Source organism: Carassius gibelio, chromosome B25 (assembly GCF_023724105.1).
Source record: "Carassius gibelio isolate Cgi1373 ecotype wild population from Czech Republic chromosome B25, carGib1.2-hapl.c, whole genome shotgun sequence".
NCBI classification, from domain to species: domain Eukaryota; kingdom Metazoa; phylum Chordata; class Actinopteri; order Cypriniformes; family Cyprinidae; genus Carassius; species Carassius gibelio.
The window spans coordinates 11,686,411-11,710,453 of record NC_068420.1 but is presented as its reverse complement, the minus strand read 5'-3'; the positions used below and the strand labels follow the sequence as shown (position 1 = coordinate 11,710,453).

The following is a 24,043-nucleotide window of genomic DNA, read 5'->3' as shown; positions in this document are numbered from 1 at the left end:
CATGTTTTTATTATAGTAAAATTGTAGTAACTATGTTTACTTTCTAATAACCTCTACACTTGTTGTATTGTATCATACTTTTGTTTGATCGGATGTTGCAAGCAGCTAACCCAACTACCCCTTTAGTGAACTAGCTTAGCATACCACTAACCAATTAGTCCATTAGTTTATTTGCTAATATTCCCATATAATTGATATATACACACACACACACACACACACACATATATATATATATGTATATGTATATGTATATGTATAGTAGCCTTTGCAAATGTATGATTTTATATCTTTATATGGTATATATTATACTTTTTAGTTTAATCAGGTGTCTCCATAATATCCATATTAGCCGTTATATAGTATTATGATTATAGAGCATTAGAAACAGCTACCCTTGTAACACCTTCAGCGAATTAGCATAGCATACTCCTAGCCAATTAGTCTGCTAGCTCTGCTTAAACCCTTTGGAAATGTTTGATATTTTTGTAAATGTGTGTTTAAAATGTTCAGCTACTTTTTCAGGGAACCACCGCTAGTCAGTTAGCCTGCAAGTTTAGCCTGTGCTCTGAATCTTTAATTATAATTTTTAAATACATATCATTTATTGTTTTTAATGGGGCATTACAGCTACCCCCAAGGGCTAACTGGATCGGCAGTTGAGGCTACAGCCATTTTTGTTCTTTTTATTTTACGTCACACCTGCCAAATAATTGTATAAATAACAATTATTAATAACAATAAATAATTAACTAGTTACACATTTCTCATTATAATTCCTAAAACAAGCTCGTTGGACTATTCACTTCACTCTCTTCTAGCAGTATCCTGTTAGAGGATTAGATTAACTCTCTACTACATTTCCTCCAATCAGATTCTAGGGCACGGTGGAGATATGGGCCAGTGATATGCTTTAGGTGCTTACCTGCTGAGATCAGTTTATGGTTTGCCTAAAAAAACGGCTGTGGTTTGTGTTTGTAAGGCAACAGCTTGCCCTTGATCAGCTGCATTGGCCTCTCGCTGCTTCAGAGCTAATCCTGCCTTCATCTCATTATTGGATCTGTGCTGTTTAGCTGCTCAGACCTAGCATAGCCATGGCATTGGTTTCGGAAAGCAACAAGTTAGGCACGGTTACCCTCAAAAGTCAAAGAATCACAGTAAACATGTTTCTTATGTGGCATTTGATGAACTAGAAATGCAAAGTACATGTGCAGGGCATAGAGAGGCTAACAAAATTAGCATGTAGCATGAATTAGCTTTCTGGATGCTAGTTACTCTCACTGTCAGCTCTGAATAGCTAATTATACGAAACCCAAATCTTATCGATTTGGTATGAGAACGTATTGTCTTTATGTTGTGCACTTATATCTCAGAACACTCAGAACATTTGGACATCATGCTGAAAAGTTTTGCATGGACAAATACCACTAATATTCACACTTTTCTTAAGGAAATTTACATATTTCATAATAGTGAAAAACAATATAGCGTTAGATGTGTTGTAATTTCAAAGGGAACCATAATGAATTGCACATTATTGTTATTGTTATTATTATCATTATTATTTTGTATTAAGAAGATCAAATTCTTCACATTACAGCCCTTAACCTGGTTAACAGCTCCCATTTAGTCTTGTGAGGGGTAACACTGTCCTTCAAGATTTAATCCCGTTAGCCCAGTGCTGCCGCAATCCTAATCCACACAGATTGCTGAAGTCCACTCTGAATGGTCTCAATCCCCACGGAATGCCCAACCACTGCTAAACATTCAGGTAAAAAACTTGATTATAATAACTGCCTTCCTGTCTGGAATCCGTCTTTTAGCATGATTTAGCATGATTTAGCATGATGATGGTGCTCTTAAAGGAAGTAGTGATTTAGATCTGATGAGTGTTTTAGGATTAGCCAGTATATTAATCCTTTCTACCATAATTAAAATTACATTTCTGATTTTTTTTTTCAAGTGGACTTACTTTAAATAGTTAAACACTATACAATAAGGTTTTAGCCTATGCTGTTTAGCATGGTAGGGTGGATTAGGGTAATGTGGGAAATTTTTAACCATTTTGACTTGTGCATCATATTTTCAAATGAAGCCAAAAAGATACATCAAAATGTTATATGATTATGATACCCAAGATGTTCCCTATCTAAATCAGAAGACATTCAGAAATTGTAATTAAAGGGGAAATGGCACATATATTAGTGTTCCTTGTGCCAAATCGTTTAAGAATTTGTGGATGTATAAATTCATCAGAAACCTAATTTGATTTTTGTTGATCTACTAGGCCACATTTCTGACATAATTTCCAGAAAGTCAAGTGATTTCAATTACTTGACACCCCTGCTTGAATTCAACACCAATCATGTTCACTTTAATTTTAAAGAAGAGATAAACGCACTGAAGCTTAAGTGTCCCACATTAGTCAGTGTCCCACATTACACTAATCCACCCTTAACATGATCGTACACCATTTCTTAATTCCGCTCGTCCATTTCTGTTTCCTGTTCCATTAAAAGGTTTAGGGTCAGTACGATTTTTTGTATGTTTTTGAAATAGGTTTCACCAAAGCAGCATTTATTTGCGAAATATTACTACAATTCTAAAATTAAAAAAAAAAAAAAAAACATTACCCCAGTCTTCAGTGTTATGTGATCTTTCAGAAATCATTAAAATTCTGATTTGGAAAATGTTTATTATTATGATAAATTTTCACCATTTTAGATGCTAACACAGATGATAAGTGTTTTGGTCCTCAGGGTGAACTTTCTTTGTGCATTTTGCTTTGTGCAAAACATTTATATGGACAGAGTGAAAGATCAAAGTGAATAAATGACTTTTGCTTGACTTCCTGAACACCCTATCCATGCAACCGTTTGCTAATCGTTTGAATGGCTGCCATATACAGTAGGCCTGCCATACTGGGTCTTTCATAACATCACATTTTATGTAAGACAATTGGGTCCAAAATAATTTTAGAGCAAGCCTGTCGTGAGAACTAGTCTGCAGACCCACAAAAAAACACTTTTATTGTTCTCCATCAAGCTTATCAAACCTCTTGTGTTTGCTAAAGGATGTGGGAAATGTGACATCATTCTGTTTCTGAAACTGTATGTGGGGTTTCCCTGGAAAAGTGCCCTTATAGTTTGGATGAATAGAAGTTTCAGTGGGCTTTCCCAACGATGCAATCCTCGTCTTGGAAGCAACTCCCTTTTAATATTGTTGAGTAAAGCAAATACACAAGGATTGGGTCCTGAAGAAGGGTTTTAAGTTAAGCCTGACAAGGATGAAACATGATTCTCTTATTTCAAGGTTAAGACTGACTCCCTGTTGACTCAAACAATAGGAGTTTTAACAGAGTTTTCCCTTCCCTCAGGATGTTTAACTGGGTGGTGAAGGTCGTGCCACATCCTCCCGATACACAAGAGGATCTGAGGGAGGAAGCAATCACTGCGGTAAACCCACAAGCCCATTAACATGGACTCATAATGCACACCTCACAAATATCTGTGACTATTTAACAGTGCAAGTAATCTGATTGCCTCTAAATGAGGTCATGACATACTTGTTTGTTTTAGTGTTTTACAAGCATGAATTCAAGATGTTTGTTGCCAAGTAATTTGTAGTTTGAAGCCCTTGGGCTAGTGGTTAACACATATTATCCACATGAGCACCATGGCTCATTATGTCAGATCAAGTAAGTTTGAATCTTGCTTGCAACATTTTCTAAACCCATTCCCTTTTCCACACCCCAGCTTCCCTTTCTATATTATATCTATGAAACTGTTAAAAAGGCCAATAATAAATTCAAAAACGAATCTGAATATTACTTTAATTCCTAGATATAAAAAATGATGCTCTCATATTATCGTCTTGCTGTTGCATTGATGTCCTCTCATTTAATGAACCTCTAATTCTCTTAAATCTCCCTCTGAAGAATGGAAAAACATTGAATCGAGGTACATTTACAGCACTCTTACTGATTTTATGTGTTGCAACATGATCGTTTATTAGGTTTAATGTAATATATATTGTCTCACTTTATGTTTGGTGGCCTTACAATGTACTAACATAGAAACAAAATTCCCACATTTACTGCTATTAGCAGTGTGGGGGTATGATTAGGTTTTGGGGTAAATGTTAAAATTGCAGTACTATAAAAAACAATCTAAATATAATATACTAATGCACAATGAGCCTCTATCTCTTTTATTGTTATGCAGACAAGTTCAGTTCAGCCAAAACAGGCAGGGAGGAAGACCAGTCATCTCAAACCTCAAAGGACAGGTGAGTTTTGACCGATCTTTCCAGTAAAGTGCACAAAAGATATTCCCTGACTGTCTGGACATGAGACATGCTGAAATCTGTTTGTTTCAGTGTTCAGAGTGGTATGTTGAACTGGATCTCCAACGGTTTCGTAAGCGCACTGCCCCAACCTGCAGGGAGTCCTCTTCTTACGAGAGCCAACCCTGATGCTAAAGTACTGATTTCATGTCAGCTAAAGTAGTTTGATATTTAATACCATTTGGTATTGCATATTAATGTGCACTTAAACCAAAGTAACATCAATATATAATTCTATTTTTTATTTTGCAGTCACTTCAGGATGAAGGTTCTATGGACAGGTAAGGCTATGAATATTCAATCACTGTGCATGAAGTGTGTTTGACAGCATGGAGGCTGTACAGTGAGCCCTCTCTGTCTGCCAGGGCTGGAGTCATTGGCTGGATCTCACAAGGAATTGGAAAGGTGGTCCCGCAGCCCGATGAGAAATACATACAGGACCAGACTCTAGAATCTGAAGTCACAGAGGTTAGAAAACTATGTGCAAGACTTTATTTTTTATCAGAATAGTAGAAATAACAAAAAAAAAAAAAGTGTGAAAATGATCTAAACCATAAAATATATAAAGATTATATATAATACATTTGACAATAATATTTATTATTTTTAAAATATATATATTTTTTAATAGTTTAAGCTAAAATTTGTATTTATATTTTAGAAAACAATTAAATACATTAATCGTAATATTATTAATTTGGAAACAATACCTATCTGATGTGTATCTAAAAAAAGAGTAAACTTCTGAGACCATGTATGCCTATTATTATTCTAATAAATAAGAATTAAATAAATAATTAAGTAAATAGTTAATAAATATTCACTTTGTATGGTACATTTTAACAACTTTGAAAATGAATATTTTTTCTGCTTTCCTTTACACTTTCTGTTTTCATTTGCTTTTACTATTTACTTAAGGTAAGTTTTAATGATTCATATTTATTATATTTAATAAAGATTACATTAGGAATGTAAACAAAATCATAAAATGCATTTATTATTCATTTAAACACATTTCTTTTTTAATAATATATCACTATCATTTGTCCACCTGTCTGAAACTCGTTATCATTAAATTAAGTAATTTATTAGAATTGTAAACAGTGACTTAATATGGTACATTGTAAAAAAAAAAAGTTGAATTATTGCAAATCACAACGAATAGTTTTCTGCTTTTTCATTAGTTTTGTTCTTTCTTTTTCTGTTTACTTCAGGTTTATGAGACAAAGGAACTTCCAGGTGTGTATCAGTCAGTCTTTTAAGAAAAACAGTTGAACTAATAAACTGTATGGGTTTAGTACTAAAGCTTCATACATTTCCTGTGTATCTCCTACATCAGATCAGGAGCCTTTGGCACATATACCAGTAGTTGAGCTGGTGTCAGAAGACGAGTCGGAGGTGGAACAAGCTGCTCAGTTCCCTCCTAAGTGAGTGTCATTCTGTGAAGCACACGGGAGGAAAGTTGACATTGTAAGATATAAATTTGGTGCCTTAGGTTTACTGAAGGTGGTTGCTTAAGCAAGCATCTTTATTGCTATTATCCAAACTATAGAAAGTTAAAGTTAAATTTACCAACCCCAAGGCCATCCAAGACGTAGATGAATTGCTTATTTTAATGTATGAACAGTGTAATGACCTGGATAAAGAGCGGCTTCCAGAACGCTATACCGCAACATGTGACCAGACCCCCAAATTCCAGTTCTTCCACCCCGAGGTCATCACAGTGCTCAAACAAAGGTATTTTTAGCTACATTTATAGCTATAAAACAGCTATATTTTGAAAGATTGTAATTGTTTAGCTTCATATTTGCTTTGGTTCAGTTTATTCACCTCCTCCAGAGTCGATAACCAGCGTGACGGAGATCGAGTCAAAAACATCCCCCAGGTGAGTCACGGCAAATTGGATTCTCTCTTTTGAAGTAAGCAATTGCTTACTGGAAAATTGGCATAGATGTTCACTTCACGTCCCTCTTGTTTTCAGTATGGTAGGCTGGATTTTTCAGGGTCTTGGTCTTTCAATGCCACAAGCGGTGCTTAAAAACAAAGAAGGATGTCTGGTAAGTGAGGTGTAAAGCTTTGACATTATTAGCTCAGATGTTTAATAGATGTTTCTCGATACTGACTCCCTTTCTTTCCACCAGGAGGACGGGAAGATTGTGCAAAATGGTGAGTAAGATGTTCCTCTTTCAACACAGTTTTTAATGACGAACTGGGTTTGTTTCCTGGAAACTCAAGCTTGGTTTCAGTCGAATATGAAAACACAAAGATCACTGCATGGCTAACATGACCCACTCTGTGAGACATCAAAATACAATTAGAAAAACCTCAGGGTGAGCGGTTCTGTTGCAGTGTAGGACAAACTCATAACTCAGTCCATCTTCTCCTTCTGTTACAGGGGAGAGGACACTGAGAACCCTGTAAACACAAGGAGAGAGAGCGCAACAGCATTACACAATCACAGATAAATGGACAGTGGAGACAGAAGAACAGTGACTTTGTAGCTTTCTTGAATGAACAGGCAGCTATGAAAATCTACTGAATGTAATGCCTGACTTTCTCTGTACTGTATAACAAATATATTTTTAATAACCTTTACGTTTAACTTACTGTATAACTAGCCAAAAACACACACACATATACATAAACATATATATATATTAACTTAAAGTTAGACTCTCAGTACTGTATGAATAGCTGGCGTCTCTCAGATGGGTGTTTGTTGCTGCAGTGATCTTTACAAACTGACATTTAGTTTGGCTTGACTGTACTTGTCTTAAAACATTTATGATCCTCGTGAGATGTAATTATCATTCATTTTGCTGCAAGTTTCCCTAATACTGTATGTGTTAAAAATGTACTCAAATGAAAAGAGTAGAAAAAACACATTATGTACTGCCTTGACATAATTGTGGCTGCTCTTCAGGCTGCTTTTAAGACATGTACATTACAAGTTTAGGGTCCTTAAGATTTTTTTTTTAAGTGTTTTTTGAAGAAATAGGTCATGTTCGCTGAGGCTTGATCAGAAATATAGAAATATTGTGAAAACTTGTTATAGTTTAAATAACTGAATTCCCTTTTTTTATATTTTTTAAGATGTTGTTTAATTAATGTTACTTAAAGTTTCAGCATCTTTATTCCAGTCTTCAGTGTGACATCAGAAATCATGTTGTTTTTCTGCTCAAGAAACAGTTATTATTATCAGTTTTTAAAACTGCTTAATGTTTTTGTGAAAACCATGATAAATGTTTTTTTTTCCAGATTCTTTAATGAATAGAAGGTTCAAAAGAACAGCATTTATTTGAAATATAAATGTTTTGTAACATTATCAATGTTTTTCCTGTCACTTTTGATCAATTTAATGCAACCTTGCTTAATAAAAGAATTAATTTCTTAAAAGTTTTACTGGCCCCAAACTTTGACCAGTAGTGTAAACATTGTATTTTTTATTTTGTTGGCATTGAATCTGTATATATTTAATGTATACTAATATTTTATATTCTTAATGTAATATTGCAATTAATGCATTTCATTAATAAAGGAAATTAATAATTGCACTCCTGTGTAAAGGGATTCAGTCTCTATTGGCATAATAATAATAATAAAAATACCTTGGAAAAACACATGCAGATAACTTTGCTCTCAACCATATAATTTTTTTTAAATATATCCTTTTATAATGGGCCTTTATTTAATCTTACAGATGTTTTCTATTTTCAATGTGTCCTGATGTTTGAAATATTAAAAGTAAAGGAATTATTAAAGTAAAATAAATTGAAATTGTACATTATTGAACTGGATAACTGTTCTGTTCAAAAATACCTCATCACATTAAATTTAAAACACGTCTTTTTTTTGGGGGGGGGGGGGGTCTAATGTGAGGTTTTAAAACGGTCCACAAGCATGGCTGTGTCTCCAGCAGGCAGTGCTCGTTCAGCTCCTGCAGACCTTGTTCTTCAGGAGATTGACTCTGAAGATGAGGCTCAAGAAGAAACATGTTCAGCAACAAACTCACTGCCAAATTCACAACCTCAGTCCCAACCACAAACACCTTGGTCACCGGAACAATCTCTTCCACTGAGTGTCACCACACCTTCACAAGCACACATAGAACTGGAGGACGCAGAGACCCAAACTGCACGATGGACGCCCATGATCGAGAACATCAGGAGAGAGGCGGAGGACACCGCCATATTAATTATGGAGGAACGGTAATACAACTTTCTCTTGCTGGAAACACAGTGATTCACTCTCAGTCCTTCCAAGATGTACAAGAGTTTATTTCTTAATCAGAACAGATTTGATGACATTTTGCATTGTCACTTGCTCACCAATGGATCCTCTGCAGTGAATGGGTGCCGTCATAATGAGTCCAAACAGCTGATCGAAACATCACAATAATCCACAAACCATCAATTAATGCCTTGTGTAACAAAAAGGTAAAGGTTTTTAAGAAACAAATCCATCATCAAGGGACTTTTCAGTCATGGCCTAATTGATAGAGAGTCGGACTTGTAACCTGAAGGTTGTGGGTTCGAGTCTCAGTTCCGGCTGGAATTTTAGGTGGGAGATTTGAATAACCAGTGCTCCATCCACCTTCAAAACCATGCCTGAGGTGAACCCCCGACTGCTCCCTGAGTACCGCAGCATTGGCTGCCCACTGCTCCGGGTGTGTGTTCACAGTGTGTGTGTGTTCTCACTGCTGTGTGTGTTCACAGTGTTTCTGTGTGTGTGTTCATTGCTGGGTTAAATGCAGAGCACAAATTCAGATTATGAGACACCATCCTTCATGCCATAATTCATTTCACCCACTCGCCTTCAGCTAAAATACTAGTCCTCTTTCCATAATATTGCTTTCACCTGTATAATCGTCACCTCTTCTGAATCAAGGGCAAAATATGATCGAATCAACCACTATTTACAAACGGAAACAGTCCAAAGCACTTTGGAAATTTTTATGAAGGATTTTGATACAAGACCCCAACAAGGGATGGACTTTTTCACTGAAAGCATTATTATGGATTATGGACTCTGGCTAGAAACGAAAGTAAAAGTTAAAATGTCTTGATGGATTTGTTTCTGAAAAATACACAGCTTTTCACTTCACAAGACTTTAATTGATGGACTGGAGTCGTGTGGATTACTTGTGGATTATTGTGATGTTTTTCTCAGCTGTTTGAACTCGCATTCTGACGGCACCCATTTGATGCAGATGATCCACTGGTGAGCAAGTGATAATGGTCAATGTCTCCAAACCTGTTCCCATGAAGAAACAAACTCATTCATTTATTTTTGGGTCAACTATTACTTTAATAGTGAAAAACAAGCCTCAAATGTAAATATTCAGCTTTCAGATGATGTGCAAATTTTACTTGTCCAATTTTAAGTTCTTAGCAATGCATATTACTAATCAAAAATTTAATTTCAATATATTTATGGAAGGAAATTTACTAAATATGTTTATGGAACATGATTTTTACTTAATATACTAATGATTTTTGGCATAAAATGTTTTTTTGGCTATTGCAACAATTACACCTGGTGCTGTGGTGCAGGGTCACATTTGTGGTGCTGTTCTCTGGTGCAGGTGGATACAGGAGCGTCTGGTGATGGCTCGAATGGCAGAAGAGGTGGCACGGCAGACAGCAGAGATGGCAGTCAGGGAGTTGGCACAGGCCCGGTTTGGTATTCAAACCATTGCAGAAGAGCCAGAAGACATTGATCAAGAGTAATTCATGCACACCAACAAAAAAAATCAATCAAACTAACCCCTCTTTGTGTGTATGATAAATGTATATCCTTGATATGCATACATACAGACAGAAATATGTTCAAACCCGTTTTTGCTTCTGAATATTTTGTGGAAATTGTAATTCGTTACCACTCAATGGTAAGGTAAGTAAGATTAAAAACTTATGTATAGTTTTATTCAAGTCACAAAATATTTCCAATAAGTGCTTTCTTTTGCACTTTCTATTCATCAAAGACTCCTGAAAATAAGTATCATGTTTTCCATAAAAATATTAAGCAGCACAACTGTTGTTTTTTCAATGACCAATTCTTGAAATTTCACATTTTGTCCCTTTAATATTAAACATTTGCTAACATGCTTGATATGCATAGCCTACCTTAATAACATATTTTTTTCTGTGTCACAGATTACAAGTGCTGCACGAAGAGGAAAGTGATATAGAAGTCATACGAAATCAAATTGCAGAGTAAGACATACATTTTTATTATTATTATTTTTATAATAAATTCTATCAACCTGTTGTCATGCTTTCCTGGTAGTGAACATGTTTTATTTGTAATGTATCTGTATTTGTAGGCTAAATCATTGTTTTATAACAATATGGCGACACATAATTACAGTACACGCATTTCCGGTGAACTGCTTAATATTTCAATATTATGTTGTGTCCTGGCAACCGCATGGCATCCCATAGAGGCTCGCGGTGCTATGGTTACTAATCGCGCCTCTGGTGCTTGTTTTCTGCCTCGTCTCTGTGAAGCATGGCGCAGATTCCTCACTTCCAAAAGAAACATTTATATCGTTCTAGTTAATCGCGTCAACATCATATAAAACTTCCATCACGTTAATTTATAAACAAACGGCACAGAAATGGATGGATACGGACACTGCGTTACCTGATGCTCTCAAACACCGCGTCTGATTTCAGAGTAAGTTCATTATAATAACACGACGGTAACGCGTATAACGTATAGTTTATCATATTTTGGAAATGTTTAAAATTAACCAAAACAGGCACGCGTCTGTTGTTGCTCCATCATGCGAAAATTGTGCTTATGTGAGTTTATTTACAGCTGACACAGATGTGTTAGTCGCTTACCCATGTGATTAGCTTGTTGTTTATATAAAGGCTGCTGTCTGCGTCATGCCTTGTGTATACACAGGTGTCAAGTACCTTCAGTTAAGGAGTTTCTTCCTGAAGGACAAGAGGCAGAGGCTGTAGACACTTCGTTCACAGTTCAAACCCCTGTGGAGGAGTTCAAGTCCTCTTCACCTCTACTGGAGGAACCAGGGCCTGAATCTGAACCTGAGCCAGAGCCTGAGGAGCTTCAAGAGAAGCAGGAGCCCAGGGACTCCAGTAAAGAAGAAGAAGAAGAAGAACCTGAGCCGATCACTCAGCAACCTCAGTCCATCACCAGCACCTCTGTCTCAAGAACTGATTCACAGGTAATTCATGTACAGCATACTGTCCAACTAATTTACCTAAACTCTGACAAGTTCTTCATGTTAGTGCTCCGGCTTTAACTCTCTTGCATTGTTTTACTTTTGGGACTTTTGCAGATATGTATTTATCTTTGTGTATGTACACCTAGTATGCTACATAAAACTCAGAAGTTAGATTGAATACAGGACACTATGCTCATAAGCACAGTACTGCAGTGATCATAATTGTTCTTGATATTAGAGATTGCAGATTTTTGCCTCTCTGTGTTACAGTGAAATAAATGTATATTATTATTATTTTACTTTATGTAGGTGGAGAGTACAGCTCCTGAAGAGGAAAGCAGTGGTGAGTGTTCATCTTATTAGTCATTCAGAGTTGATCATGTAAACACACTGATGCTAACATGATAAAAAGCCACAGAATTAAATCCCAACTGATGTTATTTATTACTCAGGTGCAAATTATTCAAACAGTGGCCCATTTAAGACAAACCTTTATTTAGTATTGCCATTGTATTGTAGTTCACATTAATTATGGGCATGTTATGCTCATTTTTGACAACCAGAAAGTGTAATGTAAACCAGTATGTTTTCCAGCACAAGTGTTTATGAAATAATTGCTGTCTTGGAGTATCCTGTATAATTGTAAATACAGTACTTATCATTTTCAGCTATTATTGCTAATTTTCAATTTAAAGCAAGCTTAGCATTTAGTGGATATTATTATTTGTGAAAAAATTTGTGCAATAGTATTATTAGAATAGGTTTAAAAATAAATATTAAATACTGAATGGGGAAAAAAAGTATCAAGTGATAAATTCATAATTTTCATTCCTGTGCCGGTGAAAATGTTAACAAGCAGAAAACATTTCTATTGATTTATTATTTTGTTAACTTAACAAATTTATTTTTGTTAATATTTTTGCTAGAAAAGTATTTTTGTGCTATATGAATGTCACTTGTTTTTGAGAAAATGATTTTATATTTTATCTAATCCAATATGTTTTGGGGCCACTGTAATTGGCATTTCTGGACATTATTATCAGAATGTTCATATGGTGTTCCATAAGTGAACAACACAACGATATCTTCACAATACAACGTAAACAAGCCAAAACACAATTAAATTAGTCCTGTGCATTGTGTTGTGTCGTTTTCGCTTTGTTGTGCATTACTGGGCCACCATATGTTCTATAAGACAGAGTATCAATATTGTACACATTTCATGTAATATTCAATATTTTTGACTATGTGTTACTGTCCCCACAGTCCCCTCCAGATGTGATGTGCTGAAGAGATGTTTCATGCGTGTACCATATGCGCCACAGGCCCTTGACAACTTCAACCAGTTCCTGAAAGACATTGACGTCACTTTGCCCAAAGTGCCTTCCATGCCCAATCTGCCCCCTGCTCTCTCTCAAATCACCCAACAGCTGCCATCACTCCCTCCTCAACTGGCACAGCTACCGCAGCAAATTTCCCAGCGATTCTCCAAAATCACCCCACAGTTCCCAAACCAGACGCTTTTTAGTGCTCCTCATTTTCCCAGCTTCCCCGTGCAGTTATCCAGCCTCCCACACCAGCTGTCCAACATTCCGCAACAAATTTCAAACCTCCCGCAAAAGGTATCCAGCCTTTCACAAAGACTGACCAGCCGTCCACGGTTTTCCATCCTTCCACAAAAGGTCTCCAACATTCCGCAACAACTCTCCAGCATCCCAAAAAAAATATCCGACATTCCACAAAAGATAACCAGCATTCCACAGAAGATATCCAACATTCCACAGTGTGCCCAGCAGTGCTACTCTAACATTCAGAGCCGTCTCAACAAACTTAAACCGGAGCAGGATGCCCAAGGAGCAACCGCAGAAGAGTAGGGATCTGGAGTTGGACCGTCTCGTCCACCAGTCCCCACTGCATTCCCCCCGTACCCCTTCACCCTCTTCCCCAAGCTCCGTCCTAGACTTACCCAATGTACCCTCTTACCCCCGTCTGCCACCCATCACCCCTTCCAGGCAGTTGTCAGGTGTCTACAACCCTGCCTTCCACATTGAGGATGACCCCACCTCTGCTAGACCCTCAGGTGATCCACGCTTTCAGCTTTTTTGTTAGTTAGTTAGTTAGTTTTTTGTTAGTTGACTAGTCTGTGCTATGCTTTTCTTATGCCTTGCTGCCAAATGTGACTTAGAAAAAAGTTAGGTTGTGGGTACCTATAGTGACCAAAGTGACCTCTTTTTGTTCCAACCATTGACCTCATTCCCTAAGGTCCATTTCACCTCAAGGTAAGTCTTGAAGAGGTTGCTGTTGAAGGTGTCAGTGTCCAGGTTTCTTGCATGTTTCTTTATCGAGTATCGTCTAATCTCCAGTGAGCTCCAGACTGAGTGTGCATCCGGCCGTGAATGTCGAAGATGTCGACTCAGACCGAGGGAAAGGAGGAAGACGATCTCGCCCCATACCACCAATAATAAACCCACAGGACCCTAACCTCAAAACCCTCACTGTCCCTGGTGCCCGTAAAGCCAATCGGACCAGGTAAATCTGTCTTGTCTGATTAATTATTGGACGTAGAAAAGTGTGCTTACATTAGCAATATTTCACGGGCATTATTTTTTTGTCAGTGTAGCAATGTATGCTGCACTGCTCACACAGAAGTCACTTTCAAATCAAGAATTAATGTGGTGAATTCATGTGAACAACTTGAACCCTCATTTGAAATTCCAGATCACATGGATTTCTTTCAAAATGGTTGAATGGTATATGTGACCAAAAATATATAAATATAAAGACAATTGCACTGCACTTGTCCTGTGATATCATGAAGCCCAAACTATACTTCATATTTCACAGAAACTTCCACTTTCCCACTTTCTGAGGGAAACTCTGAAAGCCATGTGTGCTGTTCATATCCAATCAGTGTTATTGCCCTCATAAATATGCAAATCATAATGTTAATCCAGGGTTTTCAAATGTAAAATGAGAAAATCTGGAAACCTAACTACTCAGGATTAATAATAACATTGAATTAACCAGTTCAACTGTACAAAATACACAAATATTGATATACATTTTATGTTTTGTTTCTTTTCTGTTCTGTTGTCTGTGACACACAATCACTTACGCACATATATACATGTCACTGGATGCAAACAGTGTATGCAGAGACAGAAAACAACAGACAATTTGGACCAAGATGTAAGATGTTTTAAATAAGTCTCTCAGAACAATCCAATCCATATTCTCGTCTTCATTTTGTGCATTTGTGTGCCTATTATTAAGTATGTGAAGACTTTCCCATTACCGTACTTACCATGTCAGAGTTTTTATTTTTCAATGCATTTATTTTAACTTGTCTTATTTTTGTAATTAGTCCTGCAGAGCCCCATTATACATCCTCATGTTGTCTTCTTACAGCAAAAGACTTTACTCACAAGATGATGAGGAAGAAGAGGAGTTAGAAACTGCAGTCCGGGCCTGGCCAAGCCAGAGTAGCATCTCAAGTGCAGATGATGGGTAACAAATACATACTCTTTTAAAATGTGAAATTGACATGAATGCATGAAAATGTTGCTGGAAATGTGGCGCAAAACACATTACATATATAGGTTAGTTGGAAATTATGTTGATGATCTTTAATGTGCTTTGGGAAACACAGGAACAATATATATAAATATTAGATTGTTTTGGTGACTTTTTTTTTAATGCAGTATTTATCTTCGGTCTTCAGGCTAAATCAGCGGCCATCCTCTTCAGCCAGCCAAACTAGTACTGTAGTAAATGAGAGGTTACAGGAGCTGGTCAAGCTGTTCAAAGAGAGAACTGAGCGAGTCAAAGAGAAGCTGATTGATCCAGATAACTCGGATGATGAAACACCACCTGCCTGTGAGTTAAACCCAGAATATGACACCAAGTGGGCATTTATTATAAAGAATCTCAGGAGATAGATGCTAGCAAAACTTCTTTTTTTATGTTGGGAAAAAATACATATAATGTGCATAATCAAGACAAAAAGTATTTGGACGCTGGTTTTCAAACATTATTTAATGAACATAGTTCCCAATTTTAGTTGGGGCTAGTTGTCTAAAAAAAAATAGTTGAGAAATGCTTTATAATTTCTTTGCATGTGCCACTTAAGTTGTTATTCAAGTTGAAATTCATGCATTTTATGTGTGACTTAAAGGGATACTCCACGCCAAAGTGAAAATGTTGTCATTAATCACTTACCCCCAAGTTCCAAACCTGTAAAAGCTTCGTTTGTCTTCGGAAAACAATTTAAGAGATTTTGGATGAAAACCAGGAGGCTTGTGACTCAGAAATAACACTGGTCAAGGTCCAGAAAAGTATAAAAGCATTGTCAGAATAGTCCATCTGCCATCAGTGGTTTAACCGTAACATTATGAAGCAACGAGAATACTTTTTGTACGTGAATAAAACAAAAATAATGACTTTATTCAACAGTTCGTCTCCTCTCTGTCTCTCTCCATCACCGTAGCACCATTTGGGAGAATATCTACTGAACACAAAATGCTTTCGCCATGCTGTGTCAGCTGCGCTGCATGGATGCGCTGTTTTCATTCTAATCAAAGTGTAAATAGACGTAGAAAACGTATCCTTGTGTTGCGGCTGACACAGAATAGTGTACGAATTTTGTGTTCAGCAGAAGTTCTCCAAAATGGCGCTACAGTGATGCAGAGTGATAGAGAGGAGACTAGTTGTTTGATTTTTCTCATTTAAAATAAACAAATTTCTATTTTCTTTGTGTACAAAAAATATTCTCGTCGCTTCATAACGACGAGATTAATGACAACATTTTCATTTTGGGGTGGAATAACCCTTTAAGTGTACACATCCTTAAGAGGGCTATTACAGTTTCAAAGTGTATGTACCAAATAATATGGTCTTTTATGAACAGCCCCAGCTAAGCAAGCTCCAGCTCCTCCTCCTCCTCCTCCTGAACCTCCATCGGAGCAGAAATCAGAGCAGGAGGTACCCGAGGCCTCTGACGAGAAAGAAGAGGAGAAAACAAAGGTCCTGTGCTGTAAAGTGAAACCTCAGTCTAAGATTGGTCGGCTTCTGCAGTACCGTTTTCCATCCAGCATCGACCCCTTCACCAGTGAGCGCTCCTCCCGTCTCTTGCACTCCTCTCTTCTCTTTGTAATCCTGAAGACTACAACTGTGTAATTTTAGCTGTCTTGGCATTCCATACTTGCACATGAATCCAATCAGTTACTGATTTTCCTTCAGTTTTTGTGTTCTCACACCCTTTTCTTCCTACGCTTCACATTCCTCTCTCATTTTTAAACTTAAGCCTTTGGTAACTAAGCATCAGGTTTATAAATGATAGAATAAAATAAAGAAATTGCGCTTTTGTATAAAGTGATGCATTTGGTGCACATTGGTGATTTAATTTAATTTCTGTTTATATTTGTTAACACATTTAAATACATTTAAATTCAAACCTCGCAACTCCTAAAATTAGTTTTTTGCATTTTTTTGTGGTGCACCACTATATTTGTTTTGCATAAACCATTTGAGTAATCTTCCACTGCTCTGTATTCTCTGCAGATCTGATCTACGTACTATGGCTGTTTTGCGTGTCTTTGGCGTTTAACTGGAACGCATGGATGATTCCTGTGCGTTGGGCATTTCCATATCAAACACCAGAAAACATCCATGTTTGGCTGTTGATTGACTACTTATGTGATTCCATTTACATACTGGACATCCTGGCCTTTCAACCCAGACTACAGTTTGTGCGTCATGGAGACCTTGTGGTAAATATAGACAAAGACAAGCAAAATATTAGAATCAAATTTCATGTTTTTTCACGCCGTGTTTTGAAAAATATGTTTTCAGACCGGCAAGAAAGAGATGAGAGATAATTACATCAAAGCTGTACGATTCAAGGTAGTGAGACATTTACGCTCTTTATCGTTTCATTAAATACAAATTTGGACTTTTTCAGACTGATTAAATTTGATGCTGTGAGGTACTGGACACATTCTGTAGTCTGAGAATGTCATTTCCTGTGTTGCAGCTGGATGTGGTCAGTCTTCTTCCTCTGGAGCTCCTCTACTTCAAAACAGGGATTAATCCACTTCTTCGATTACCCAGGATCATGAAGGCAAGCTGCTACTCTGACCGTCTAACTGGACTTTAGAAAGATAAGTCCACGATGAACTTAGCTAATTCTTTAATGTGTCCTTCCTTTGTGCAGTTCATGTCTTTCTTTGAGTTCAACAAGCGTCTGGAAGCTATACTGACCAACGCTTACGTTTACAGGTTAGCTGTTAACTTCTATAAACCTTTCGATTGAAATTTTTTAAAGATTTTATTTGGAGAATTTATGCCCGTTCGTATCTCTCATTTCATTTATCAGAGTTATTCGAACCACCACCTACTTGCTGTATGCCGTCCACTGCAATGCATGTCTGTACTACTGGGGCTCTTCATATCAAGGTCTGGGTTTCTCAGATTGGACCTATGATGGGACAGGCAATAGGTAAGTTAATCAGTTCTGTTTTTAGCTTTCGTTTACATCCAGTCCATTTTATCTATTTTTTTTATGATTGGCTGAAATTGATGCATCAACACTTTTCAGTTATTTTCGCTGCTACTACTTTGCTGTGAAGACTTTGCTGACCATTGGTGGTCTGCCAGGACCCACAACACTTTTTGAGATTGTGTTTCAGCTCATCAATTACTTTATTGGAGTGTTTGTGTTCTCCATCATGATTGGTCAGGTAAGGCCATTCTCACTGTTTGAAAGGCATCATCTGATTGGTCTTCAAGAGTGTTTAATATCATTGATCGAGGCTTGCATTGTGTCAGATGAGAGACGTTGTTGGTGCAGCAACTGCGGCTCAGACAAACTATCGTGCCTGTGTGGATAACACGGTGAAGTACATGGCCTCCTACCGCATCCCTAAAGATGTGCAGAACAGAGTGAAAACCTGGTACAGCTACACGTGGCAGTCCCAAGGCATGCTGGGTAAGACCACAAGAGAAACATCAACTCCAAAATACATTACAGGCATTCATCTATAATGGACAGTTGATTGCTTTATATAAAAATAGACATTTTGTGGTTTTATGCAGATGAACAAGAGCTATTAGATCAACTACCTGACAAGATGAGGCTGGATATAGCAGTGGACGTCAGCTACAACATTATAAGTAAAGTGCCACTATTCCAGGCAAGTGCTTAAACGTATTCTGCATAAATTTGAATAAATACAGTAAAATTTCAATTAATATTTATAAAAAATAAACATATTTACATATATAATTGAATATAAAATCTTGAAATGTTGACAAATTGAATTTAAATTTAATTGTGCAAACTATTTACCTCAGTTGGTGTTAAAATGTGTGTATATATATATATACAGTACATATGTGCATAAATAAACATTTTACATTCTACTTTTAAAACACTAAAGTACATGACCTTGTTATTTTCAATTGTAAGTGCCTTAGGTTACTTGCATTTTATTTAAAAAATTAGGTAAATCTTTAACCTGCTGTATTCTTCATCTGCATCTCTTTTTCCCTGCATCATTGTGCTTTTCTCAGGGCTGTGATAGACAGATGATCTTTGACATGCTGAAGAGGCTCAGATCAGTAGTGTACCTTCCAGGAGACTATGTCTGCAAGAAGGCAAGGAACATAAAGAAGATGTTTAACCTGCATAACAGCCAGATGTACTCGTGTTTGTGCAAAAAAAAAAAAAAAAGTAAAGGTAGAGATACATTAATGTTTTTATTACAGGATGAGGTGGGTCGTGAAATGTACATTATAAAGGCAGGAGAAGTCCAGGTAGTTGGTGGTCCCGATGGAAAGACAGTGTTTGTGACCCTGAAAGCAGGAGCTGTGTTTGGAGAGGTCAGGTAAGGGCTGCAGTATCTAGTTTTGTCAGTGCCTCATTGTCAAATGTACTCTTAGTTCATGTCTTCTTCTCCAATAAAGCTTGCTTGCTGTGGGTGGAGTAAACCGGCGGACAGCTAATGTTGTGGCGCGTGGTTTTGCTAACCTCCTCATCTTGACCAAAAGGGACCTGAATGAGATCCTGGTGCACTATCCAGAGTCCCAGAAACTACTGCGCAAGAAAGCCAGGTGAGTGCAACCACTGGAAGGAAAATAATGAGCCATAAGGATTTCCCAAGTTTTACTTTGACCAGTCTACTAGTATTTCACCAGGCAATATTCCAGCCCTAGCTTCTGTTCAAATAATCTGTGACTTGCTGTTTGCCCGGAAGGAAAATGGTGATGAAGGATAAAAAGCCTGCTGAAAAGAAAGAGGAAGAAAAGGAGCTCATTCCGATTATTCCTCCTCGAGCCGAGACGCCCAAACTGTTAAAAGCTGCGCTGGAGATGACAGAGAAAACAGGAATGAAAGGAACATGGTCCAAACTTAAGGACAGGAGCAACAGATCAAGTGTCTCCTTGCAGGTACATACCTTGAATTTGACCTAACTAAATTAATTTAAATGTAATTAATATAAAAATTTATAGAAAAAAATATTATATATCTATATAAAATATTCATTATTTTCCCTGAAGATAATTACACACCTCAGAACGTACGTCAGCCAGATTCAGATTCAAGCATTCATAAGCCCTGTAGTATAAATAAATGTTATTTATAGTTGTAAAAAAATATTTGTAAATGTATATTTATTTATCAAACATATTTCTTTCACTACTTTCTTACGTAGCACTCCATCTCTTCCTCTGCGGCGCCCAACTCTCCAGTCCATGAAGTGCACTCAGATCAAGACGCAGATACTCTGTCTCAGATATCAGACAGTTCAATGCAAATCCCCACGACCCCCACCAGCGCTGGAGACAGGAATGCATTTACTGAAGAGGGCCCAGCAGAGGAGGAAATAGAAAAGAAGTAATCAGGTGGCAAATAATGCAGCTATGAAATAACCCAGACAGCTGAGACCATCAAAATCATTTGCAGGACTCTGTTGTGCTCCAGTGTTTTGCTTCTGAAATGGGTCATGAGGTCAGGTACGGTCAGTGAACTCAGGAATGCACAAAACTGTCTTCTCATTTCGTTTTCTCATTCAGAATCTAAATTAATTATATACAGTAATAAGCAGAATATAACTTCTCATAAATCAATAAGCATATCATACTAGCATAACCCATGAGGTCTACCCAGGGTGTCTGGATGCTTTTAGCTTTGGTCATATGTTAGTTACTGTAGTGAATTATAGAAATAGTCAACTAATAAGATTATTTCAAACTTGATAAATAACATGATGTATGTGCTTACATCTGTTCACCTCCCTGATGAAGAGCTATTGCATTAAAACAGACCTGAAATCTTGTTTGCTTCTGCTATCCAAGTGCCTAAATAAACATAGAACACTGTTAAGTACTGTACACACCCTCAGTGCTCATTGCTATGTGAGCTCATATATACATGTCTTTTAGCATTATGTAGCATTTCGTCCCAGTTTTACAAAGTATATCCCAGTGTCCTAACAGTTCGCTTAAAAATGCAATGCATTTAAGCTGTGTGGCCTGTTTGAAACACTCTACAGTAGGTATAAACTAAAGATGTCACATTAATAATATATGCACATTAATATGTAACATTTTCTCTGAATGTATAAACTTCATAGTTTGGAATTATTGTTATACTTTCAGGTCAATTAATTTCTCTGTGCAACATCGGTCTGCTGAAGATAATAGTATAAGTGTTGAAATACGAGTGATTTTATTCCTCATTTCTTGATATACAGATGTAGGAGTTAAAGTTGTTGCTGCCATGAACTAAAATCAAATAGTTAAAAGCTTTTCAGAAGCAAGAACAGATGGGCAGAAGGTTTGAAAATGAAAATCGCCTTTTTAATATAAACTGTCTCTGATGACTTGTTTTTAATTATGTGTTCTTGTTTTTATAGCTTCCTTGATATATAATTGTGCGTCAAACACTGGAACGTTAGTCATGCTTGTTGAAAAATAACATGTAAAATGGAATATATACTTTTGAGCTAGCAGCTAGACATTATGTACAAGCTTTATTTATGAGTATTATTTACTTGTGTAAATGTTGTTGATTGCTGGTTGATTGCTATATTGCTGTTTCAGAATGTTTAGTATGTGTTTAGTACATACTGAGCAGCTAAAATGTTTTATGGCCTGAGTGATTCAATTGTAAATAATTCAAATAACTGTAAATAATAATCTCTAGGTCAGTGCTGAGTGATTTGAAATTGTGTCAGAATTAAAGTAAATGATTGTATGACTACATGTTTATTCTCCTTCGATGCACTCACTTCGATCCACTGTACAATGCTTTTCTGTTCTTTCAACAACAACAAAAAAAAAAGTATTATTGCAGGGTTAGAATTCTTACACAGAAATATACACAGGATATACACAGTGTACTATTGTTACAATAATAGTAGCATCAAAACAATACAATTCTAAATCATCACATTTTGTTACAAACTCTTATACAATAAAAATATATCTGAAGTAATTAGCCACGTTTTTACATTTGTGCATTTTTATAAGTTTAATGTATTATTGTTTTAAGTTACAGAATGCACATTTAGTCTCCATGTCTCCAATAATCTCGAGACTAGAAAAGTTTCTAAGAACGGACCTGTCCACCCTCTAGTCTCTGCACATGGGCATCACGGGGATTCCACTTTGATGGTTTAGATCCCATCTCACTGGTAGGACTTTCAGGGTGGCTTGGGGAGGAGGGGAGGTATCTAAAGCACATCAACTGTCACCGGGGTTCCTCTGGGATCAGTTCTTGGACCCCTTCTCTTCTCCCTCTTTTCTACACTACATCACTGGGACCCATCATACAGGCACATGGTTTTCTCATACCATTGCTATGATGATGATTGATGACACACAGCTCTATCTTTCATTTCAACCAGATGATCCAATGGTAGCTGCATGGATCTCAGGCTGAATATTGAATGTTCTAATAAGTCAAATGTCTTAATTTTAGGGAGTTCTGCAAACATAACTTGATTTCTTGAAGGAGAACATGGAGCTCATACAGCAAACTGATTTTGAGAGCGATTTATGGGCACTTAAGATAAACTTTCAGATAAAGTGTTCTTGATGTTGTTGTTTAAGTTTTTCCATTTGTTGCTGCTTGATTGGCTGTAGTACTATTTTTAGTATTTCAAATAATTCATTCATAATTAGTACTTCATACTTCATTATTAAAATTAAAGATATTAAATTTGGAAGATATTACATAAGGAAAATATTTTTTGGCCCACAGCTGAAGAGTCTTTCGATTGCCTTTGTCCCACCGAACACTTCCTGGAATCACACATCAGAGAGAACTAACTTCCAAGTGGGTACAAAGTACAAAACAAACTTTTATAACCTTTTAAAATAACTAAAAGTACCTGAAGTGCTTGAGTTATAAATGCTCAGACAGTATTAATAAGAGTGTGGTGCATGTTAGTGAACTTCATAAAATCATAGTCAGTCATATAAATCAGCTTATTGAGTATAACTCTGATTGGTTTGAATAATGATGAATGAATTACAGAACAACTTCAATAAACTGAATTTTTATTTAATTTAATTTGATAATAAAATTACAGCAATTGTTATAGTTTCTTTGATTTACCAATAGGGCTTGAACCCATCCATTTGTGAACTGTACATGAGACTTGACTTGTAGCTTCGGAACTATTCTGAAATGTAGGCGCTCACAAAACAAACAAGGTAGCCGAAGATGTCTGTAATGCAAACGTGCGGCAAACAGTCTCCGTCGGTACTCCACTATTTGTTGGGAATTTCATATGGATTCAAACCGTTAATAGAGTCGATTTTGTCCACATACCGGTCCCTGGCATCCCTATTTAGCGTATCCCTATAAATCCCACAACCTTTTTGCGATTTTGACATCTTTTTTTCTTTCTACCAACTCCGCTCTTCTCGTTCAACTGGCTGTATGTTTACATTCGCGAAGCTGGCAACATGGCCGCCACGTCCCAGAATGCAACTTGGCGCCCAAACCAGAGAGGAAGAAATCCAACACTTCGATTTATTTTTTAAAAACGTTTGCCATGTTTTTTTTTCCAACTCCGTTACTAAAATGGAACGCTTTCTTTAAAATAAATGAATGTCAAAAAAAAAGTAATGACAAAGATTATTATTAGAGAAAAAAAAAATACATGATTTATGTAACGAACAAGACACGGTCAAATCGAGTTGGTTACTTAAGTATGTAGCCTATCATTTGTTGACTTTGAACCCAAATGCCAATCAACGTTCTACATTCCAAATCGTTTTATGATTAAGACGTCATAATGGGAAAATAGTGTATACTCAAGCTTCTAAGAGAATATAGTGTAGACAAAAAGAAAAGAGAAAACATAATCTCACAGAGAAGAGCGCTAGAAAATGTTTCAAGAGAGTTGTGGAACATCCCTTGGCTTTCGCCCGTTTCTGCCCTCAGTCATCCGGCAGTGTAACTATGTCCAGATTCTGTCAGAGCATCGAGAGTCT

The 24,043-nt window shown here is 36.8% G+C and overlaps 1 protein-coding gene across 1 annotated transcript; it reads left to right on the top strand.

Annotated features, from left to right (window-relative positions):
* The first annotated feature begins 1,674 nt into the window (after positions 1–1,674).
* On the top strand, positions 1,675–21,797 carry LOC128014559 (cyclic nucleotide-gated cation channel beta-1-like). Its single transcript, XM_052598212.1, is given in 37 exon segments — positions 1,675–1,771; positions 3,377–3,455; positions 3,938–3,959; positions 4,224–4,287; positions 4,378–4,480; positions 4,597–4,625; positions 4,710–4,812; positions 5,559–5,583; positions 5,684–5,771; positions 5,972–6,081; positions 6,166–6,229; positions 6,326–6,401; positions 6,486–6,510; positions 8,264–8,552; positions 9,929–10,069; positions 10,500–10,559; positions 11,257–11,539; positions 11,849–11,882; positions 12,806–13,394; positions 13,396–13,619; positions 13,903–14,068; positions 14,948–15,046; positions 15,261–15,415; positions 16,446–16,646; positions 17,099–17,307; positions 17,390–17,440; positions 17,571–17,657; positions 17,751–17,815; positions 17,913–18,035; positions 18,135–18,276; positions 18,365–18,524; positions 18,632–18,729; positions 19,109–19,192; positions 19,304–19,422; positions 19,502–19,648; positions 19,792–19,984; positions 20,251–21,797. Coding segments are annotated over 36 exon segments (4,692 nt in total). The 5' UTR covers positions 1,675–1,771; position 3,377; the 3' UTR covers positions 20,437–21,797.
* The last annotated feature ends 2,246 nt before the right edge of the window (positions 21,798–24,043 follow it).